This window comes from Copidosoma floridanum, unplaced genomic scaffold, assembly GCF_036245765.1.
Source record: "Copidosoma floridanum isolate Cflo_tuat_1 unplaced genomic scaffold, Cflo_Japanese_pri ptg000007l, whole genome shotgun sequence".
NCBI lineage: Eukaryota > Metazoa > Arthropoda > Insecta > Hymenoptera > Encyrtidae > Copidosoma > Copidosoma floridanum.
This window is the reverse complement of record NW_028321884.1, coordinates 2,006,024-2,025,356: the sequence shown is the minus strand read 5'-3', so window position 1 is coordinate 2,025,356 and position 19,333 is coordinate 2,006,024. Positions and strand designations below refer to the sequence as shown.

At 46.7% G+C, this 19,333-nt stretch overlaps 2 protein-coding genes across 2 annotated transcripts in view; one reads left to right on the top strand and one right to left on the bottom strand.

Annotated features, from left to right (window-relative positions):
• LOC106645521 (LIM domain only protein 3) overlaps positions 1-18,998 on the bottom strand; it is an 80,594-nt gene extending 61,596 nt beyond the window's left edge. The window contains exon 1 of the mRNA XM_089588783.1: positions 18,902-18,998. The gene's annotated coding sequence lies outside the window, so the exon portion shown is untranslated. The remainder of the gene's footprint in view (positions 1-18,901) is intronic.
• On the top strand, positions 6,894-8,966 carry LOC106645503 (uncharacterized). Its single transcript, XM_023391230.2, has one exon. It carries the CDS (start codon positions 6,894-6,896, stop codon positions 8,964-8,966), a length of 2,073 nt encoding a protein of 690 aa, XP_023246998.2.
• Positions 18,999-19,333: the final 335 nt, after the last annotated feature.

Here is a 19,333-nt window from a genome sequence, read left to right as displayed (position 1 = left end):
TTTCCCCTCCAACGGGATTATAACCAAGTTGGAAGTAAAAAAGTATTCCTCCATTGTTTTTTAATACCTCATTAATGTGCACACTTTTACTGAACAATCAAGTGAATGGACGAAAAAAAGAGTGAAGGGCGATGGACGCCCATACACGGGGGAGTGATAAACAAGCTCCCAAAGTCGTGCGTCCATCATCGGGCCGCTCTTATCGCACCCGACGCGCGACCGACCCTCCCCTGCCCCTATAGAAATCATAAGAGAGACGGAAAGAGAAGAGGCGCGATGTAAATCAAAGCGGTTCGCGCTCGGGCTCCGATTCGATTCCAGAGCACACGTGTATATACACTTACGCGCACATCGAGAGAGAGAGAGAGAGATCGCAAAGTATGCGTACCACCACCACCACCACGAGGGAGGGGGTGCTTTATTAATTCCCCTCGGTTGGGTAATAAATCAGCGGCTCTCGGGCTGCGCGTGGATCAATTTTGCCCCGACTTTTCGGGGGTGGGGGATGGGCGCCCTGAGCTACACACCGAAGGTACAGGTCGGAATAATTTTCTCTCGAAGCTGCGAGCGCCGGTTAATCGCAAACGAGCAAGATGTTGGTGGGCCAAACTTTTCGAGGTGGGGTTTGTATTTAGATTTAGCCATTAGTTTTTCGGCTCAAGTGGTTCCGACCACACCGCAATTATGGAGTTTATACACAGGCAAACTCTGCTTGATAGAGCACAGTCGTCGAGCATGAGAAAGCATACACAAATGACACTACACCCAACATCTAAGTACTGCAATTACCTGCGTAAATTATGTTTATCATTTTGTTCCTTTTGGAAATATCGAGTGTAGATAATAAGGTATGGTAGTACAACGATTGCGCAAACGTGTATACATATAATGGCCGGGTGTGTGAAAGTTGATTGGTGGCGGAGGAGAGAAAATCAGATACGAATTTGCGGCCGATCGCTCGACGCGGCTCCGACCGCGTTTATCCGCTGTCGCGCCACAGCTTCCCCCCCTCTAACCGATGGGAGCAATACGTTTGTTATCAAATCGGACCGGCTTATCGGCCGAAATTTTCGCTCCTACGGTGAATGCAGTTTTTCGCCCGCGGATTGTCGTCCGTCCGATAAGAGTTTCGGGGGGCCAATTGGCGGTGATAACCAGCTCCCCCCTCTGCTTCTACTCGCGAGAGTACAATTACGCGTATATGGGGGGGGGAAAGGAGAAATGAACGTGTAAATTTAATTTCTAACCCCAGAAAACGAGAGAACCGCAGTGGCGCAGAGCCCCCAGGGAAAGTAACGATCAATCTTTCCTCCGGACTCTCGCTGCAAGCCCCGCGAGTTCGTTAATCGCCGTAGCCGCGGTCTCTCTTACTCTCCATCACCCGTAGCACACATATGTGTATGTACGTGGGCACACGCACCCACTTGTATTTAACCCCACGCGCATATGGGCACACCGTATACGTATCGTAGACTTACGTGTGTGTAGGAGCAGCGCGGTGTATGTACAGGTCTGCAGCAATCGAGCGTACGTCGATCACAGGAGTTGGGTATAGGCACGGCCGAGTACGCGCATGGAAATTGACGTGCACGTGAGTTTGTTAACGATAGCTGCCACGAGCGAGGAAGGGGTCAGTTTGAGTGGCCGTCGAGTAATCGCCGTGCAGTATAGTATACAGGCAGCACCAAAAGGATGAAGAGGTGGGGGTATGGGTGGCTGCAGCGTATCGATAGCGAGGCATCGATTATGCGCTCAATTAATTCGCGACTATGCTCCCACTCGAACCCTTTACGCGCGCGTCTGCACCGACTCTTGTACCCCTCGCGGGTCTTTGATAATCGACGCGCGGATCGATGGCCCTCCCTCCCTATTCTCCCGATCACGTATAACGTGATGTTTTTTTTTTTTTTTTTTTTTTTCACCAACCCCGAGCCCAGTGATGAACTTTTTAACGCGAGACCTCCAATCTCTTTGCTCCGTTTGTGACCCTTCATAGGTACATTTGGCCTTCCTCCGCTCAAAGACGCGAGAGATCAAGGATCTAAGCCGTGCACACGTATAATAGTAACGCGTCGTCGCTCATATGGGTACACTACCACACGAGGGCCAACGCTTCGGCGAGATTTCAAATTCAAAGTGTATCGTATATATATGTACGCACACGGGCGGATAGACACACGGCGAGCGGGTGAGCAATTAGCGAGCCGTCAGCGGCACGGTGGAGCTGACAGCTGGGAGGGCCAGCTGCGCGTGCATAGCTCCCTAATTATACGGAATGCGGGCCGGTGGCCTGCAATCGGGGCTATCTCTCTCCCTCCCGTCCAACACTGATCTCTGCACCCCCGCCCTTTCGATTATGCGACTGCAGTGCCTGCTAGCGAGAGGATTTTGTTGAAAGGTCGGTGCGAGAGTGCAGGGGTCACCTCGATGGCTTTTTATTTCGCCGTTCGACTCGACGACACGTGGATATAAATTTACGTGGTGTATAATATACCTTGCATCCCCAAATTGATGTTTTTACATCTATATGTACATATACTCGATAGAGAGAGAGAGAGAAAGGAAATGCGTAAAAAATCACCGACTAGTGTGTCGCGTTCAAAGGGCCACAGTGGAGCGAGTCGACGTGCGGTCAGACGGGCTTATCCGCTCGGGCATTTAGGATCGCGTACACGTGTAATGAAATGCAATTAAAATTTTAATTTCAAAGGTATTTAATAATAGAGGCTGCGAACGTTGGGCCACCTCCCCCCCCCCACTCCTGACCGCGCGTCGCCTCGGCATCACAATAATCCGCTCGGCCCGTCCCTCCCTCTCGGTGTAACACGCGAACTAATTAGTAATTACGCGACGCTCGGCCGTTTCGATTCCGTTCGAGTGGAGGAGCCCGCCCCGGTATTGAAGAACCGAAAGGGGTTGCTGTCCCCTTTTGTTCGACCCCCCCCACCCCTCTCATGTTTTGTTGCAATGCCGGGCGACGAGCCCCTTCTTCTTCTTCTGTTCTCGATCCGCGCGCTGCGCCCAAACTCGGGAACCGCACCTATACACAGCTCGAGTGTATCTGGGGGTGGTTTATTAATTTCTCCTGGAATTCCCAAGCCCCCGTGCGGGTATCCGCTGTTGTTGTCGCGCCCAACGAGATTGGATCGAACCGCACATTGTCAAACACATTAATTCCTAGTTTTTCGTAATTTTTTATATAGGTTGATTCCTTCGGGGGGGTCCCATTTGCACCGCGGATTACAGCCCAAGACCAATGTACCGTACACAGCTACCGGAATCAAGTCTGGCGTGAGCACACGGTGTACGTGGCGCTCGTGCACCGCCACTTTTTCGTGAACCATTACACCCGACGGACGATCGCGACCGATAACATATATACATGTGTGTACATAATAGAAATAAGCACGCGCCCGCGAGCGATTTGCGGCCGAAGCTCGGACTCGTTTAACTTATCGCGGTAACGGATCAACACGTGTGTTGTGCGCGGGAGGGTTCAAACGATATTCATTCGGATGATGGCTTTGTCCCGGTGTTGTCAGCGACTACATTTTTGCCTCTTGAAGTCCTGTACGTGTACGTGCATTGTATTTATTTGTAGGAAAGATGAAACGAAGCAATCACTCGGGCAAAATTGGCAGAAGCCAGGGGCCTATATTTACCTGATCGGAGGCAGGGAGAGGACGGATTCCCGCAATTCTCAAATCGAATCTGTCGCGGCGGGGAGGAAGCGAAATAAAGTGCCCTCCCCCGACGAATCAAAGGTCCGCTCCTGTATACATATATATATATATAATTTACTTTTTTTCACGGATGCGTGTTATACTCGAGTGGTAGACTCTCGTCCTCGATATTACTTCCAGGAGGCGGATATTACTCACAAATTCGTTTCTCCGTGCCGATGCAGGGCTCTCGCGGCAGTAGCGCAGCAGAGTCGGATGGAACCCAAGTGAATCAAGCTCTCTCCACCCTCCCTCTCTGCGAGCGGTAACCATACACATGTACGTGTACACGTAGCGACCAAGACCGCGTGGGGATGATTTCTTTTTTTCTTTTTTTTTTTTTTTTGCCTCTCGGTGGTTTATTACTGCCACCCCCACTGATCCATCATCGAGTAGTATACAGTTTGGTGAGAGAGGCTACTTTGATCTTAAATCGTTGTACATCATATACCTGCATTCATTGGGGCTTATGTTGAAGCTCCGTTACGTTGAATCGACTTTCAAGCTCGCGAAAGTGAAGGGGGGGGGGTGGAAAGTAGAAAGCAACGATCGATCGGCACGGGCCTCGAATGATCGATGCGCGTGCCATGCTCGTGAAGAAATATGTATATGTTCCGTTGCGTTCGAAAGGGGTAGAAACGCGTGTGGTGCGGCTCGTTCCCCCGGGAAAATTTAATTAACGTAAATGCCGCGGCTATCGCTCATACGCCCCTCCCCCATTGCTTGGGTATGGCCGGACGCTGCCGCTTCTGTATGTGTACCGCCGCACTCTCGCTCGGGATATTAAACACTCGGAGCTGAGCTTATATAGGCCGAAGTCCGCGGCACACGTAACTACGGGGACCCCTATGGCTACTACTAGCTACTGCACGATGTCGTTTTGCATATTTTTTTTTTTTTTGTCTTATGTTTCATTGCTCAAAAGTCGCGAGAATTACAACCTTTCGATACTTTTGATTGTACCGTGTGCACAGGTTACGATCGGTTGATTCGGGAAACTCGGGTTTCACTCTGGTATTTTACGCCTGATTTCGTTGGGCAGATCATTCATTTCTCATCGTAATTGTGTTACGTTGAATCTTTGGTCAGAAATGTATGAAAGACAAAAAAGTAGCGGTAGTTTGCGACACAACGTGAAAAAGATTATCATTTTTAATGTTGCAACTTATAAATACTTATTTGCATTCAAAAATTTGATTGTGCAGTATCGTTGAAGCAATTAACTTTTGTAAGCTTATGAATCTGAATTTCACCACATCTTTAGTGAACACATCCCTCGTCAGTTAAAACTTGAGGAAATTGTTAGAAAATGAAATTTTTATATGGTGGTACATCTCTGTGTACAACGTATCGCGTGGGTGTAGTTAAATGTAAAGCTTATTATTTTAGCGGTAGGAAAGTTTGAAAAGTACATTTTTTTTTTTTTTGAGGCTAACGATGCCAAAAAGTCCCACTTAAAAGCTGTTTGACTGAACGCGTAGCGAGAACTCATTATTGTGCCATTAGCATACTTCGATTATCACTCGACATCGACAACTCGATATGTCCTCATGCAGTGTGAAAGCATTGATTTTTTGTACATCAAAGTGTACGGTTCGTTATTTCTCACTTGACATAGTAGTAGAATAGAAAAATATATTTTGTTAAGATTTTTAAAGCAGTAATAAATATTTTTTTTTTTGTACTAATGTTTTACAGTATTTATACAGCTATTATATGCGTACATATATATACTTGGTTTGAGTTACATGAAAACTGATTTTACATATATAATCAGATATTTGTAAGATTGTCCTCAAGTGGTGACGTTGAGTGTTAAACCGAAAAGAACAGTTATTATATTTGGTGAAAAATTCGATACAGTGGGTTTTTGGTCGACACAATAGTTTTTAATCCAACGATTGGACTTGAAGCTACATCAAAAGGTAAATGTTTGTTTTAATATTTATAAACTTGTTTTCCAATCTGCATGTCTTTGATCTAAAGGAATAATTAATGAGTAATATGCAGAAGTAGCCTGTTCTCTATTTTCAGGAGTGAAATTTTTTTGTTTCTCAGACGATGCGTGAAGTAAAACATTCATTATTATCCATTACATTTAGCTTTTTTATGAAAAACATGTGAAGAGATAAAAACATAATTTAGCAGAGAGTAATCTCACATGGCCTGATACAGTAGCAAAAGTGAGCACGAAGCTCAGTTTTGTGTGTATCCGACCATTACAACGGTGCCACAAGGTTACTCTTAGCACATACACTATTAAAATGAAATTCAATTAGTACATGTAAAATAGTTTATTGTACAAATAAAAAATCTTTCTGTATTTAAAAATATCTTAAAGTTCTTCTGGCACATGCAAGGGAAATTTGGTTAGGGCGTCATCGAGTAATTATTAAACGCTAATAATACATTTTTTTCATCGAGAATTACAAAGCAACACGAGTTTTTTTTTAGTATATGTGTATGTGTATGTGTAGTACGCTGCGCATGTGCTTAACTTTTCCATTTTGTTATCAATGAAGCACGTAGCCGAAACAAAACTTTTGTAATTGTAATTATTGAAAATCTAGATGATAAACATTCACCTTCACAAAGATCGACCTTCAGCCATTGACAACAAAGCTTTATGTCATAAATACGGTTAAAAATGATTCTCATATAAATATTTAGTATTTGACATGTATGTAGACTATACGAGTAAATCCACCATAAATTTTTCGTTTTTGTCTCCGATTTTTAAATAAAAATGTTTTTATTCATAATATTTTGCTCATAATGGTTTTTTTTTTATTTTCATTTTATTAATAAACATTTGGTCTTTGCTTCCGGGGCTGGTGATAGACCTCGAGGAAATACTCACCAGTGACGAAACCTGCTATTTCACTCTTTCTTGACGATTGGAATTTACTCGTCGTAATATTTTCTTCATTGATCAAATAACTTTTAAATTATTTTGATTGAAACAGTTTATTATAGAAAAAAATATCTAAGGCCCTGTTTTATTAGTAATCATTTCTTGTGTTTTTCATTTACAGATAAACAACTTGTTAAACTTGTGTAGATGCGTTATCATTGTTTTCCGAAAAATTAACGACAGCGAAACTACTACCCACTCCATAGAAATTAATTCTGGTCAAACATCACACTTTTTTTGCCGTTTTATTTATCAACATGGATAACAGTCAAGAGCAGAATTCTGGCCATAATATTGAGAATGGAGAAATATGTACTTTGGCTTCTGTGTTGAAGGAATATCTACGCGTTCATACCAAAGAAAAGCCCTTCAGCTGTTCCATATGTCCACAAACCTTCACTTCCAATGGAAGTCTTAAAAGACACCAATTGATTCACACTGGAGAAAAGCCCTTCAGTTGTTCCACATGTCAACGAACCTTCACCACTAAAAGCAGTCTGAAGATACACATGCAAATTCATACGGGCGAAAAGCCCTACAGCTGCCACATATGTTCGAAAAGATTTCGATGTAAATTCTACTTGTCAAAGCACATAAAAGCCCATACTGATGGTAAGGCTTTCACCTGCACAATGTGTTCGAAAGCTTTCCTCCTCAAATGCAATCTTGTTGTACACATGCGAACCCATACTAACAAGAAGCCTTTCAGCTGCACAGTGTGCCCTAAAGCTTTTATACACAAAAGTGATCTCAAGAGACACGAGCTGATTCATACTGATGAGAAGCCCTTCAGCTGCTCAGTGTGTGCAAAAACTTTCAGAGTAAAATACAGTCTTGACAAACATATGGGAATCCACACTGACGAGAAGCCCTACAGCTGCTCCAGGTGTTCGGAAGCTTTTAGGTTCAAAAACCATCTTATGGCACACTTGCAAATCCATACTATTAAGAAGCTCTTCAGCTGCCCCAGATGTTCGGAAGCTTTTAGCCTCAAACGCCACCTTATGACACACTTAGGAACCCATACCGATGAGGGGCACTCTACCTGTACGGTATGTTCTAAGTCTTACAAATGTAAAACAAGTTTTAAGAAACACATGAAAATCCACGAAGAGGAGACTCCCCGACGCAGCACCAATAAGTCCCCATCAACTTCCGGCCATGGCAATGCAGTTGGTCTCGAAAAACATCGATGTACCCACGACTACAGACTACGTCCACGAACCTTCAACCAAGAAGATCAACTCTCAGTGCATGTGGACAATGAACACCCATACGAGTGCCAACCAGTTTGTGGATACGAGGAATTGACAAGACGCAAGGACCAAGTTCGGAATGAAATAGTCGAATCCCTTCAATGCACCCAGAATTGCAGACTATGTCCACAAACCTTCAACCGAGAAGATCAACTCTCTGTGCATGTGGACAATGAACACCCATACGCGTGCCAACCAGTTTGTGGATACGAGGAATTGACGAGACGCAAGGACCAAGTTCGGAATGAGATGGTCGAATCCCTTCAACGCACCCACGATTGCAGACTATGTCCACAAACCTTCAACCGAGAAGATCAACTCTCAGTGCATGTGGACAATGAACACCCATACGCGTGCCAACCAGTTTGTGGATACGAGGAATTGACGAGACGCAAGGACCAAGTTCGGAATGAAATAGTCGAATTCCTTCAACGCACCCACGATTGCAGACTATGTCCACGAACCTTCAACCAAGAAGATCAACTCTCAGTGCATGTGGACAATGAACACCCATACGAGTGCCAACCAGTTTGTGGATACGAGGAATTGACGAGACGCAAGGACCAAGTTCGGAATGAGATGGTCGAATCCCTTCAACGCACCCACGATGGCAGACTGTGTCCACAAACCTTCAACCGAGAAGATCAACTCTCAGTGCATGTGGACAATGAACACCCATACGCGTGCCAACCAGTTTGTGGATACGAGGAATTGACGAGACGCAAGGATCAAGTTCGGAATGTCGAATTCCTTCAACGCACCCACGATTGCAGACTATGTCCACGAACCTTCAACCAAGAAGATCAACTCTCAGTGCATGTGGACAATGAACACCCATACGAGTGCCAACCAGTTTGTGGATACGAGGAATTGACGAGACGCAAGGACCAAGTTCGGAATGAGATGGTCGAATCCCTTCAACGCACCCACGATTGCAGACTATGTCCTCAAACCTTCAACCGAGAAGATCAACTCTCAGTGCATGTGGACAATGAACACCCGTACGCGTGCCAACCAGTTTATGGATACGTGGAGTGGATGAAGAGAAAATGCCATAGCCATAGTAAGCGTTGATCGCCAGTTTATTTGCTCAATTAATCCTGTTGATAGTATAGGTATAGCTACTCTACTTACCAAAGTATGGCAAGTATATTTTCACGACGGCATGCCTTGATTTTAAGAAAAATGTCTACTATAAGATATTTCAGTGTATTTTTACAAAATAGTTCGGAGCACATTGGAAGCTCCACCGGAAAATCACCACAAATAATCAAACCACCACAATGCATTATTTCCACTTTATCCAGCTAATAAAAAATCAAATGTTGTATCGTAAAAAAATACTATAATTATTTTACGTATGTTGAAGCGTAATAAATGTCATCAAAACCAGACCATAATTGAGTGACTACGCATTATTTTGTGGTAATGTTATTTATCTGTACTTTACCTTGAACAAAAAAAAAATTGTATCCATTCATCGAGCCTCATTAAATAAAAACCTTATGTAAACACAACACTTCTTTTTTAAAAAACTGAATAGTGTGCGTAGTGGATGTGAATGTTTAAGATTTATCATGAATCAGTAAGCGTGGAAACATATTCCAGCACTCACAGCTCTCCGTCAAGACTTTTCCTTGCAGCCCGAGTCGGATTATCTCGCGAAAGATCTCCGGAAAATACCGAGGAGTATCGCTTTCCAAGGTCTTTTGATTATTCCCCTTGTCCCAGCCGGCGGACGCAACTTTTCTCCTCGGGGCCAGCCGAAGGCGTCGCCGCGTAAAATCACCCGAGCTCCGGCAATCTCATAATCGACTTTGCGAAATAATCCCATCGTATAATCCTTTAAAACGCAATTAGGAAAGAGACAACGGGAAATAAGAAAGTTGGGTGTATATATACATGTATACCTTATTGTGTCGTCTCGGCTGCAAATAAGAACAATAATACATCCATCCCCCCACGGCAGCCCTTCCGTGACGGAAGGTACATTATCCGTTGGGTACAGATATATACCATCGGTTTACGTCCGGAGATGCGCCTCCTCTTCTCTTTCATGTTCCCTTTGCTGGACGTAATGCGCAATCGCTCGTGAAAAATCTAATACGGAGAGCAACATCAAAGAGACAGTGTTTTCTCTCTCTTGGCTGTGCGCGGTATCGATGCGACACGCGGTATATAGAAACATCAGCAGCGAGTTCAGTTGTTTACCGCGTGCACATTGTGTGTGTGGCCGCAATTTTTTCCTCCCCCGTGTTTACTCTGTGTAGCAACGGTCGAAAGGGTTCGAATTCCCCGCGGAAAACAAGAGGGTGTGGGGGAATCAAGTGATGAAGGGGGCAAGTCGCTCGGAATTAATGAACGGAATGAAATCAGTTCCGTTTGTTGATTCGCCCATCGAACGCGGCAAGGGCGAATTCCGCGCTGCTGGCTCTGGTGCACGCTAGCTCACGTTGTTATTACCTCGAGTGCCATTAAGACTTCCAATTAGTTGGATACCGAGCGTGCAGTTCTCGATCCCGGTTGTTTTTTCTCCCCCCTCCTCACTTGAATCTCGATTTTCAACTTTGCCCGTCTGACCGAACGCTGTTTGCACCACTCAAAACGCCAGCCATAGATTCAACTTTTGAAAACAATATCCCCCCCGCACGATAGTTGAAAAGAAAAGAGACAATTCGTGCCACGGGGAGCGTGTGTGTACATACCGCGAGAAGGAAAAACACACCTACTCAGCGATAACGCTGTTGTCTCCAGCCGGAGACTCTTATCTCATTTATTACCAGCGTCTCGGAAAGAAAATCGTCCTCCTTGTACCTTTGGCTCCCAACAAGTTGCGGGCGACGCGCCGTCTTTGTCGTTCATCGGTTATTTTACAACCTCCGAGAGATAGCGGTGTATATGTATATATATATGTGACGTCTCTGTTTTCAGCAGCCTTATACACTTCCTGCTTACTGCCCTCCTCCTTCTCTTTTATTCTTCTTCCTTCAGCCACTGCATTGAATTTCACAAACCACCGCGGCACTTTTGACTCAGTTTCCAAAATGTGTCGGATGTATCGATAGCAAAGCAAATAATCATCGGTTTGCTTGTGCACGTGCATATCTCAATCACCGGGTGAACGGTGCTCCCCTTCACCCATCTGCGTCCATTGCGAGAACCCCTTACTTTTTCTTCTTTTACCGCACCACCGGTGTAATAAAGAAGACTCCGCCATAAAGATCTGTCTGAGTACACCGCGTGTATGGTGTAACCCCCGGGAGGTGGGGTAAGCGAATTCGTTTTCGATAACGATTTAGGAGCCAAGCTCGCCCTTGTTTTCGCTGCAAGTACTGGCGCCTCCTGGTTTTATCTGTAATGCGGAGGACAGTTTCAAGCGCGCTCCCGTTAATGGAAAATAACCTAAGGGAAATCACTTTTTTTTCCCCCGCCCCCTCTATTTCCTTTTGTACGTACACGCGTGTTTACACGAGAAAGTTTGTCTTTTTTACTAGTAACTTTTTTTTATTTTGTTTTTTTTATTATTTTTACCCTCCAAAAAAAAAAAAAAAAAGAGAGAGAATAAACAAAAACGATTCACCGACAACTCGCAGCTTTGTCCAAAAACTCGAGAGCCATTTAGCAAGAGTAGGTATGTACATGTATAACAGCAGCCGAAAAGGCCCCACATTCTCCGAGGCGGGATCTTTTGTGCTGGGCGTCAGACACCGCATACCCCACCATACACACATAATACCAGCAGTACAACACACGCAAACTCGCGCTCGGAGCAGATAAGGTGCCCGGAGTGAGACAGGGGGTTGGGTGGGTACGGTCGAGGCATAAACGTCCGCCCGATAAGGGCAGTTTGCACCCCACGTTGTGGACAGTTAGCCTTAAATGAGACGCTCTCCGTCCCGGCGCCGGACCTATTGTGCCCCTCACCTACCCTATGCATACATATACACACCTACTTGTGTATGTGTTCGAGCTTCGAGTACCATGTACACAGAAATGTTGTGATTCTCTCTTGATTTTACGCTGCAGCGACTCGTGCCATGTCTAAACAAACAGATTCTCGTATATCGATTAGCGACTACGATGTGCCGAATATCAGCCTCGTCCATCCCGTCGCGGAAGAGCCGGAGAGAAGCCAAAAGTCCCTATCCCCCCTCTTTTGTGGGCTTTTTCCTCCTTTTCTCGAGCTCGCGTTATAAATCCACCAGCTGCGACGCGCGTTCGCCGCTCCATGCTGGGAGTAAAAAGAGCGTAAAGAGAGAAGGGGTCGCAGGCAGATTTTTACCGGGATATCTTCCAGGTGGACGGGTAAAATACTGCGCTCTAAATTCCGCTTATCGCTCTCGCGTTCGACAGTATAATGTTGCTCGCGTCTTTCTGGAGCCGAGGAAAAATTACCGGTTAGTCGTCTAAAAACATTTTTACGGCACTTGGAAAAGTTGGACTTTGACCACCCGTCAAAAGATATATTTACAATGTTTATTGCCCAACGGACCGAGGTATCTCTCATCGTGTCGAGCAATGGAGAACGTCCTCAAAAGATACAAGACATTTTGAGAGTTCGGATTTGCGAAATATCGATTTATCTGAAATTAATGATGTATAAATTTGTATGAACTTTTATTGAAAACTTTCGTTTAAGTGATAAAATAACATCCGTGCGTTCAAGGTATAGAAAGGTATAAAATTATTATTCATATTTATGGTGAAAAAAAAAAAAAAAAAAAACTTCAATCAATCATTTCTAGAAATCGAGACTTAGATTTTTACCGATTTTTAAGACTCGGCCTATGTCTCTGAGGCTTGTCAGGTGGAAAAGCCAATAATCGATGTACGGTATGTATGACGGGCGTAGCAAACCCCTCGGCTTACGAATAATTAAACTCAGGATGTGTCTGCAATCGTACACCGGATGGCACCGATGGCTTAATTCAGTCGGAGAGTTGTATGAATATTCTCCAGAATTAGATCGGCCGGGACGAGTCAAAATCCGCCCGGTTGAGTAAATTTTAGGCGTAAGAAACACTGGGAGCACCTCGAAGACGGCGGTTCGTCAGCGGTAAATTTTTCTACACGCCCCGAAAAGCGGGAAAAAAAGAGCCTTCCACTCGCGCGAAAGAGAAGCATACCCGAGGTCGTTTGTAAACGTCCGCAAGAAGGAGGGAGGAAGAAAAAGGTATCGGGCACGAATCTGCGGCCGGGCGAGTAAAAATTCCTCGACCCCCCCATCCCCGGGACTATTGACTAGCCCTTGGAGATAGCGCTCTCTCTCTCTCTAATGTTTTTGCGCGCGCCTCATACGTTTCCCGCTATCTGACGCTAAATGCTCGTACGGCTGCGTCCCCCTCTGTTTGCTCTCTTTTTGCCTTCTTTGGCCTCCTCCTCCTTTGTCTCTTTCTCCCCGCGCACGGAGCAGGAGGTACATATACCCGATTGCCCTCCTACACGTGGCCTCTCTCGATTTATTAGCGCGAGCGAGCCAGCTGATCTCCCGTTTAATTTAATCGCCAAAGCTGGGACTCTTTGGTTGAACGACACCTCAATTTTTTTCACCAACTCCGGTGACGTCCGACCATATCGGGGGTCTACTACTGCGAGAAAGCCATCCCTCGCGTCGTAAACTCTCGGCGTTGAAATCAGAAAAAGCGCATCCTCTGGAGAGCTTTTGGGTTTTTTTCAACCACGCGCTCCACTCATGGGCAAAAGACGGGGCAGGTGTGTATACTTTGCGCGCATCGCCCGCGGGTCTCGCGGTAAATCCAATAAGCCCGTAACGCCGTTAACTCCCCGGCACGAGTCATATATACATACATATGTGTACCCTCCGTGTTTTTGTTTCGGGCTACCGTTGCTCCTTCTCCATCCGCGCGCCGAATTACTTCTCATTTGGGGCCGCATTGTGTGTTCTTTCTCTCCACTTTTGCCGGGGCCAATGTGTTTATGCCCCCCGAGGGTGGGGCGACCCCCTGGCTTTTTGTTTCGACGTTCGCGCTTCGTTACCCCGAAAATGCGCATATCATTGTTACGGGCTCATATTTTTTATTCCTTAGAGAGTACAGTGGTTCCTTTATACGTAAATATCCGAAAGAGGACAGATTTTGGGGGCTGCCATCCAAATGTAATTAGCTCTCGGTTGGTTTTTTTTTTTTTCTTTTCTTTATTCGATTGGAAAATTTGTACGACTCGGTGATGGGTATATTTTTGCTGATAATCGAGTGAAAGCAAACTCGATAAATCGGAGCCGAATCTTATAAATAGCTCTCCGATGGACCCTCAGTTGTAGAGGTGACATTTGCCGCAATCATATAGCACAACTTGAGAGGGGAAAAGAAAAAAAAAAAAACCCAAGTATGGTTTATACAATAAAGAGAGAGAGAGAAGCCAAACGAGAGAGTCGGAGTGACGAGTACTGTGGAATTAGAGACGACAAAGTCCCCCCGATAACTTCATATATCGGGGAACTTGGGGCCTCGAAGAAAGTTCTTATCGTGCCTCGCTACACCACAGCCCGATATATGCTCCCCTGCCTCAGACTGCACCTACGTGTGTACTTGGCGCAAGCCATGTAAGCTCACGCCAGAACAAATTTACCCCCCCAAACCGAGTCGTGAGGTTAGCTGTACATACTCGTCGCGAGCCACTAATTCAGGGCCCCGTTATGAAGTTGTGTTGAACTTTTCGCGCGAGGAGTAGCGCAGTTTGCCGAAACCCACCCACCCAATGCGCACTCCTGTTGTATCTACAATACATAACTTACGCGTGTGCGCCTACTCTCTCTCCCTCTCGAGGGAATGGAGCAGCGGCTGGGAGAGAAACTACGGCTGTTACTGTTCGTGACACGCGCACCTAAGACTCTCGGGGTGTGTGTACCCTAACGCGATTATAAGAGTATACGCGTGCACGCAGCTTGTTGATAGGGGGATCCCGAGCAGAACAGCCGAGAACGGAGAGAAAGAGATAAGCGACTCGTTGGAGCCCATTTACATATATATGTATATATATACGCAAGAACAAAAAAAAAACAAAGGACCAATTATCAAGAACAATCGGTTACTGTTTATAGGATACACTTGATACCCCATACGCATCTGTAATGAATAAACGGGGGTTCCTACAAATTGGCAATTTAATATCACCCCGTGCAAATTAATAATGGCTCAAGTACAATCAATCGGCGTTATATTGCGCCGCGGCCGATGATAAAATTTAATCAAACCCCCTCCCCTTCCGACGTTCTCCCGCAAATACCACCGCGAGAGCCCAACGAATCGTTTGGAGCAACGGGCCCGTACCGATTTTTCAACCGCCTTTCCTTTGCCCCGCACAGAGAGACCCACGCACACATATATATTTATACACTCCGTAGTCTTGAATTATTTCGCGACGCGAGCGAGCAAACACGCGTGCCAGGCGCAAACCACCCCCATCGTAGACGCGCTGGATAATCAAACAACCGATGAATTTTGCATGGCTGCAAGTTTTCTTGGCTCCCGTGCATACAGTCCGATATAAAAATTCCCCCAAGCGCTAGTTGAATTTGTATATTTGCGCTAACCTCCAGGTAGTTGCATCGGGGGTAAACGCGCGTAGGGCAAATATATGCACCGTGAGGACAAACACGGGAGAGCTTTCGGGCCCCGACCGATCGGCCACTCTGGTGTATCCACCCACGGGCGCAACGTATGGGGGAGGGGGTAATTAATAGCAAACCCATATAAATTAGAGACAGGCTCGTGGACGCGTGATCCCTGTCGTGTACAAACACCGGCTCTTCTCCCTCCTCCTCCTCTCGACTGTACTCCCCCTCGTGTACGTACACATATACACAAATGAGTGGAAATATGTAACTGCGCGGGGCAAACACGCGTCTGCAAACTGATATGCCTCTGCCTCGGACTCTTTGGCCGGGGAAACACCGAAAGCGCGCGGTTTATTTTTCGCTTTTACGGTCCCGTGCATCCCTTGTTTTTTTTTTTTTTTTCGAACGCATTGTTCGACCAACTCGGCACACTTGATTTTTCACGCGTGCGAATGCACCTATAACGCACCAGATACTCCGGATTATCCGTTTGCATTTGCGTTTTTGTCGATCATCCCGCTCCTCGGTCGGAATCAAAGTAGGTACATCCGTAAAAAAAAACAGTAGGGTTGAATTTCAATTGAATTCCGCGCACTTGCACACCAACACATGTACCTACACGAGCTCACAGTACCTCAAACACTGCAATTTGTGCGAGTTATGTTCATCCCTCTCTTGTGCCCGCGTACCCAATGTATACAAGTACCCCCGACGGACCGCTCGCGCGATGATAAAAATCAGTAATTAGCCGTAGGGGGCGGGCGTTTGAAAAATTAGCGAGGAGTTTGGGCAGCGCGTAGCCGTAAGCGTCCCTCTGGGTGCGATATTCGGCTGCCCGAGAGTTGTCGTTGGACACGAGATTCGCCGAATGGTGCGAGTATATGTACGGTATATAGCTCGTCGGCCGTGACGCGAATACGGATCTGCTGATGGTAAATCACGCCCCGGGAGTGCTCTCACCCTCTCTGCGCGTAATGGACCGTGTTTTTTGACGCTCAAACATGAACGTGATTGTACAAAATTTAGAGAAAAAAAAATCACACTTCCCCCGATTGCAGGTACACTTGGAAAAAAAACAAAACAAAAAAAAAAAAAAACCAACTCTATATTTCGGGAATGGGGGAAAAAAAGCCCATTCGAGTTCAGGCGTGCGCCATGAAACGAAACGGCTCGAATTAATTGTTCGAGAGCAGTTAAATTAGTTGGATTTGTTTTCCCCGGTGCGTGGTCCGTATATAGGAATACCGGGTGTGCAGGGACCCCGTACCCCCGTACACGAGATGTGTGCCGTAGGGCGAGAATGTGCTTCTCTCCCTCCCCCGCTTCTCTTTTACAGAGCAATGTTTCGCGGAAATTTATTTGTCCGGCTGTAATTGTTACGTGCCTCCCGCCCCCTCGCACACTCTATGTATGTATGGTTTGAAAAAACAGATTGGAGGATCGCGCCACGAGCGAATGCTCGATAATTAAATCGTTTGCTAATGGAGATGCGCAACCCCCCCGTCCAATGATTCGGACTTTTATCGGGGAGCAGTGCAGTCAATTGCTCGAGTTTTTTTTTTTTTTTTTTTTTTTTCCGTCCAACAGAGTACTCTCGAGTTGCCTGCACCGGTAGAGTCGACGAGCGACGGAAACACACGAAATTCCAAGCGAAAGGGGGCACATCCTACATGAGAGTACACGCATAACCCAAACACCAAGAGCCGTCGTTAGGCTGGTTCGAGGGTATACACATAACTATGGGCGCGTCATCCTCGTCTACGACTCCGGCAGCAGCTGTTCGCCCGCGGCGGTGTACACGCATACACGCGATAGATGGGCCGCTCCTGGAATTCCGGCTATGCGGCTCCCAGGAGTCACGAGTCGGGCAGGTGTACGGGGAGAGTTATTCAGCGGTGGGTGTACCTCCGTCGAGGGCGTGATTAGCCCCGCTCGAGGTCCCGAGAATACGGATGAGGAGTAATGTCAGTGTGCTCTCATCTCCGATGGATAAAAGGGCAGGGGGGGGGGCGATCGTCTATACCCTGCGGCGGATCAACCTGGATCAGGCGGGGTGGAAAGAGATTATATCCGATTTTGGTGATGCACGACAGTCGCGATGGCTCAGGGAGGGGATCCGCGTGGCCCTCGAACGGACCATCCGCGACCGATGATGCCGATGACTCGAGAAGGGGGGAAAAAAAAGCTTCACGGAGTTACAGGCGAGCAATTCGAGGTGAGACGCGGCTACTAGCGCCAAAGTGCCAGTACGAAAATTAAAAAAAAGTGGCTAAAGTTAAAACTAAAACCTTTCTTTGTTGACAATTCAAAACAAAAAAGAGCGCCATTTCATAACGCGAAGAAGCATCATGTGGGTATAATTAACACTAAAACCTGTCCTACGAGTAGTGACGGTACAGTCCCGTAGTAGAGTCAGCCAGATTCGGTCGGGCGAGATCTATCAAAAAGAAATCCGGCTCGAATGGAATCGGAGCTATCGAGCTAATGCACAGCCCACCCGAGTGCACTTGAGCCACCCTCGCGCAATAAACGACGACAGTCGGACTGTTCGGGGCCACCAAAACAAGCGCAACGAAACGTCAAAGTAACGGCAGAGTTGGGTATGGGGGGTGGGGGTGGTGCACAGCACTCGGGAGATGGCCGTGTGTATACCTACACGCAAAACGTCCGAAGTGCGTAATCGTTCCGACGAGCTGTACCCCCACGAGTCCTTTTCACTCGCTCCCCCTCCTCCCGGTAAAACTTTGCCGTTGCTATTTATCGCCCACCCCACCCCCCCGCCCAGCAGTCGCGTCACAGCTGTATACACGGCGCTCCGCAACGTAAATATGTGTGTTACCTCGCCCTCCGGCGCATTCCTACCTCTGCGATCCCTTTTTTCTCGTTCTCCCCCGCTCCCCGGGATTTTCTTTTTTTTTCTCCCCCCCCCCCCGGCAGCGCCCGCAACCGTTCTTTTCATTCGCGCGGCGCGCGTCTCCGCTGATTTATTTCGCCGGGACCTTTTTTTTTCTTTTCCTCCACCCGGGGATTTTCAAGGTTTTTCCGTCTCCTCGAGCTCGAAAAACGCGTAACTCCGTCGGTGGGTGGCACTTGTTTAATTGTTGTCGAGAGTCTTTTCGCCGATCTAATAGGTATATCGCATTCGGGCCAATAAAGTATTTTGGATCCAACGGGAGATTAGAAGAAAAAGGACCAACTGTTGAACGTCGAGCTGTACTTTGTGATTTGTAGCCTAAAAGATGAATGGGGTGATGGAGGGAGACGCGATCGACTCGAAGTGTTTTTTCGTTCGATCGTCCAAGAATTATGTGTCTCGATGTTGTTATTTGAGGAAAAAAAAAAACAAAAAATTTTGTCATCTCCAACGTACATTTCACGCATGGTTTAAAATTGTATCGAAGTACAAAAAATAAAAATACGTAGGTTTACTTACGAACGAATAGTTATACTCTCCGAGCTCACCAACTCCGGGAAATCTGGCTGCTCGTTTCCCTCTCGAAATTCTCATCTGAATCGCAACAATTTTTTTTTTTTTTTTCTTTTTTTTGTTCCAACGCGATTAAGTACCGGCCGCAAGCTCGAGGGCGCAGCGACGGCGGCAGAAAAGCACGTGCAGCCCGTCCGCCCGACACGTGGCGTTTGCCAACGCGAAGAGAGACAGAGAGCGGAAGAGGTTAACGCCGAGCGCCGGCAGTCCCGCTCGCGGCGAAGCTTGCAAGCTCGCTACGGGCCAGCTATTGGCCGCGGGGCGGTTACCTGGGCGCGCATAGGCGTGGCTCAAGCTTCGGCCAGTTGGTGGGTACCCCACCCCCCCTCTTCCGTACTCAGACTCACTCCTCGGAGGACTGGGCGCGTCTTGCGAGTC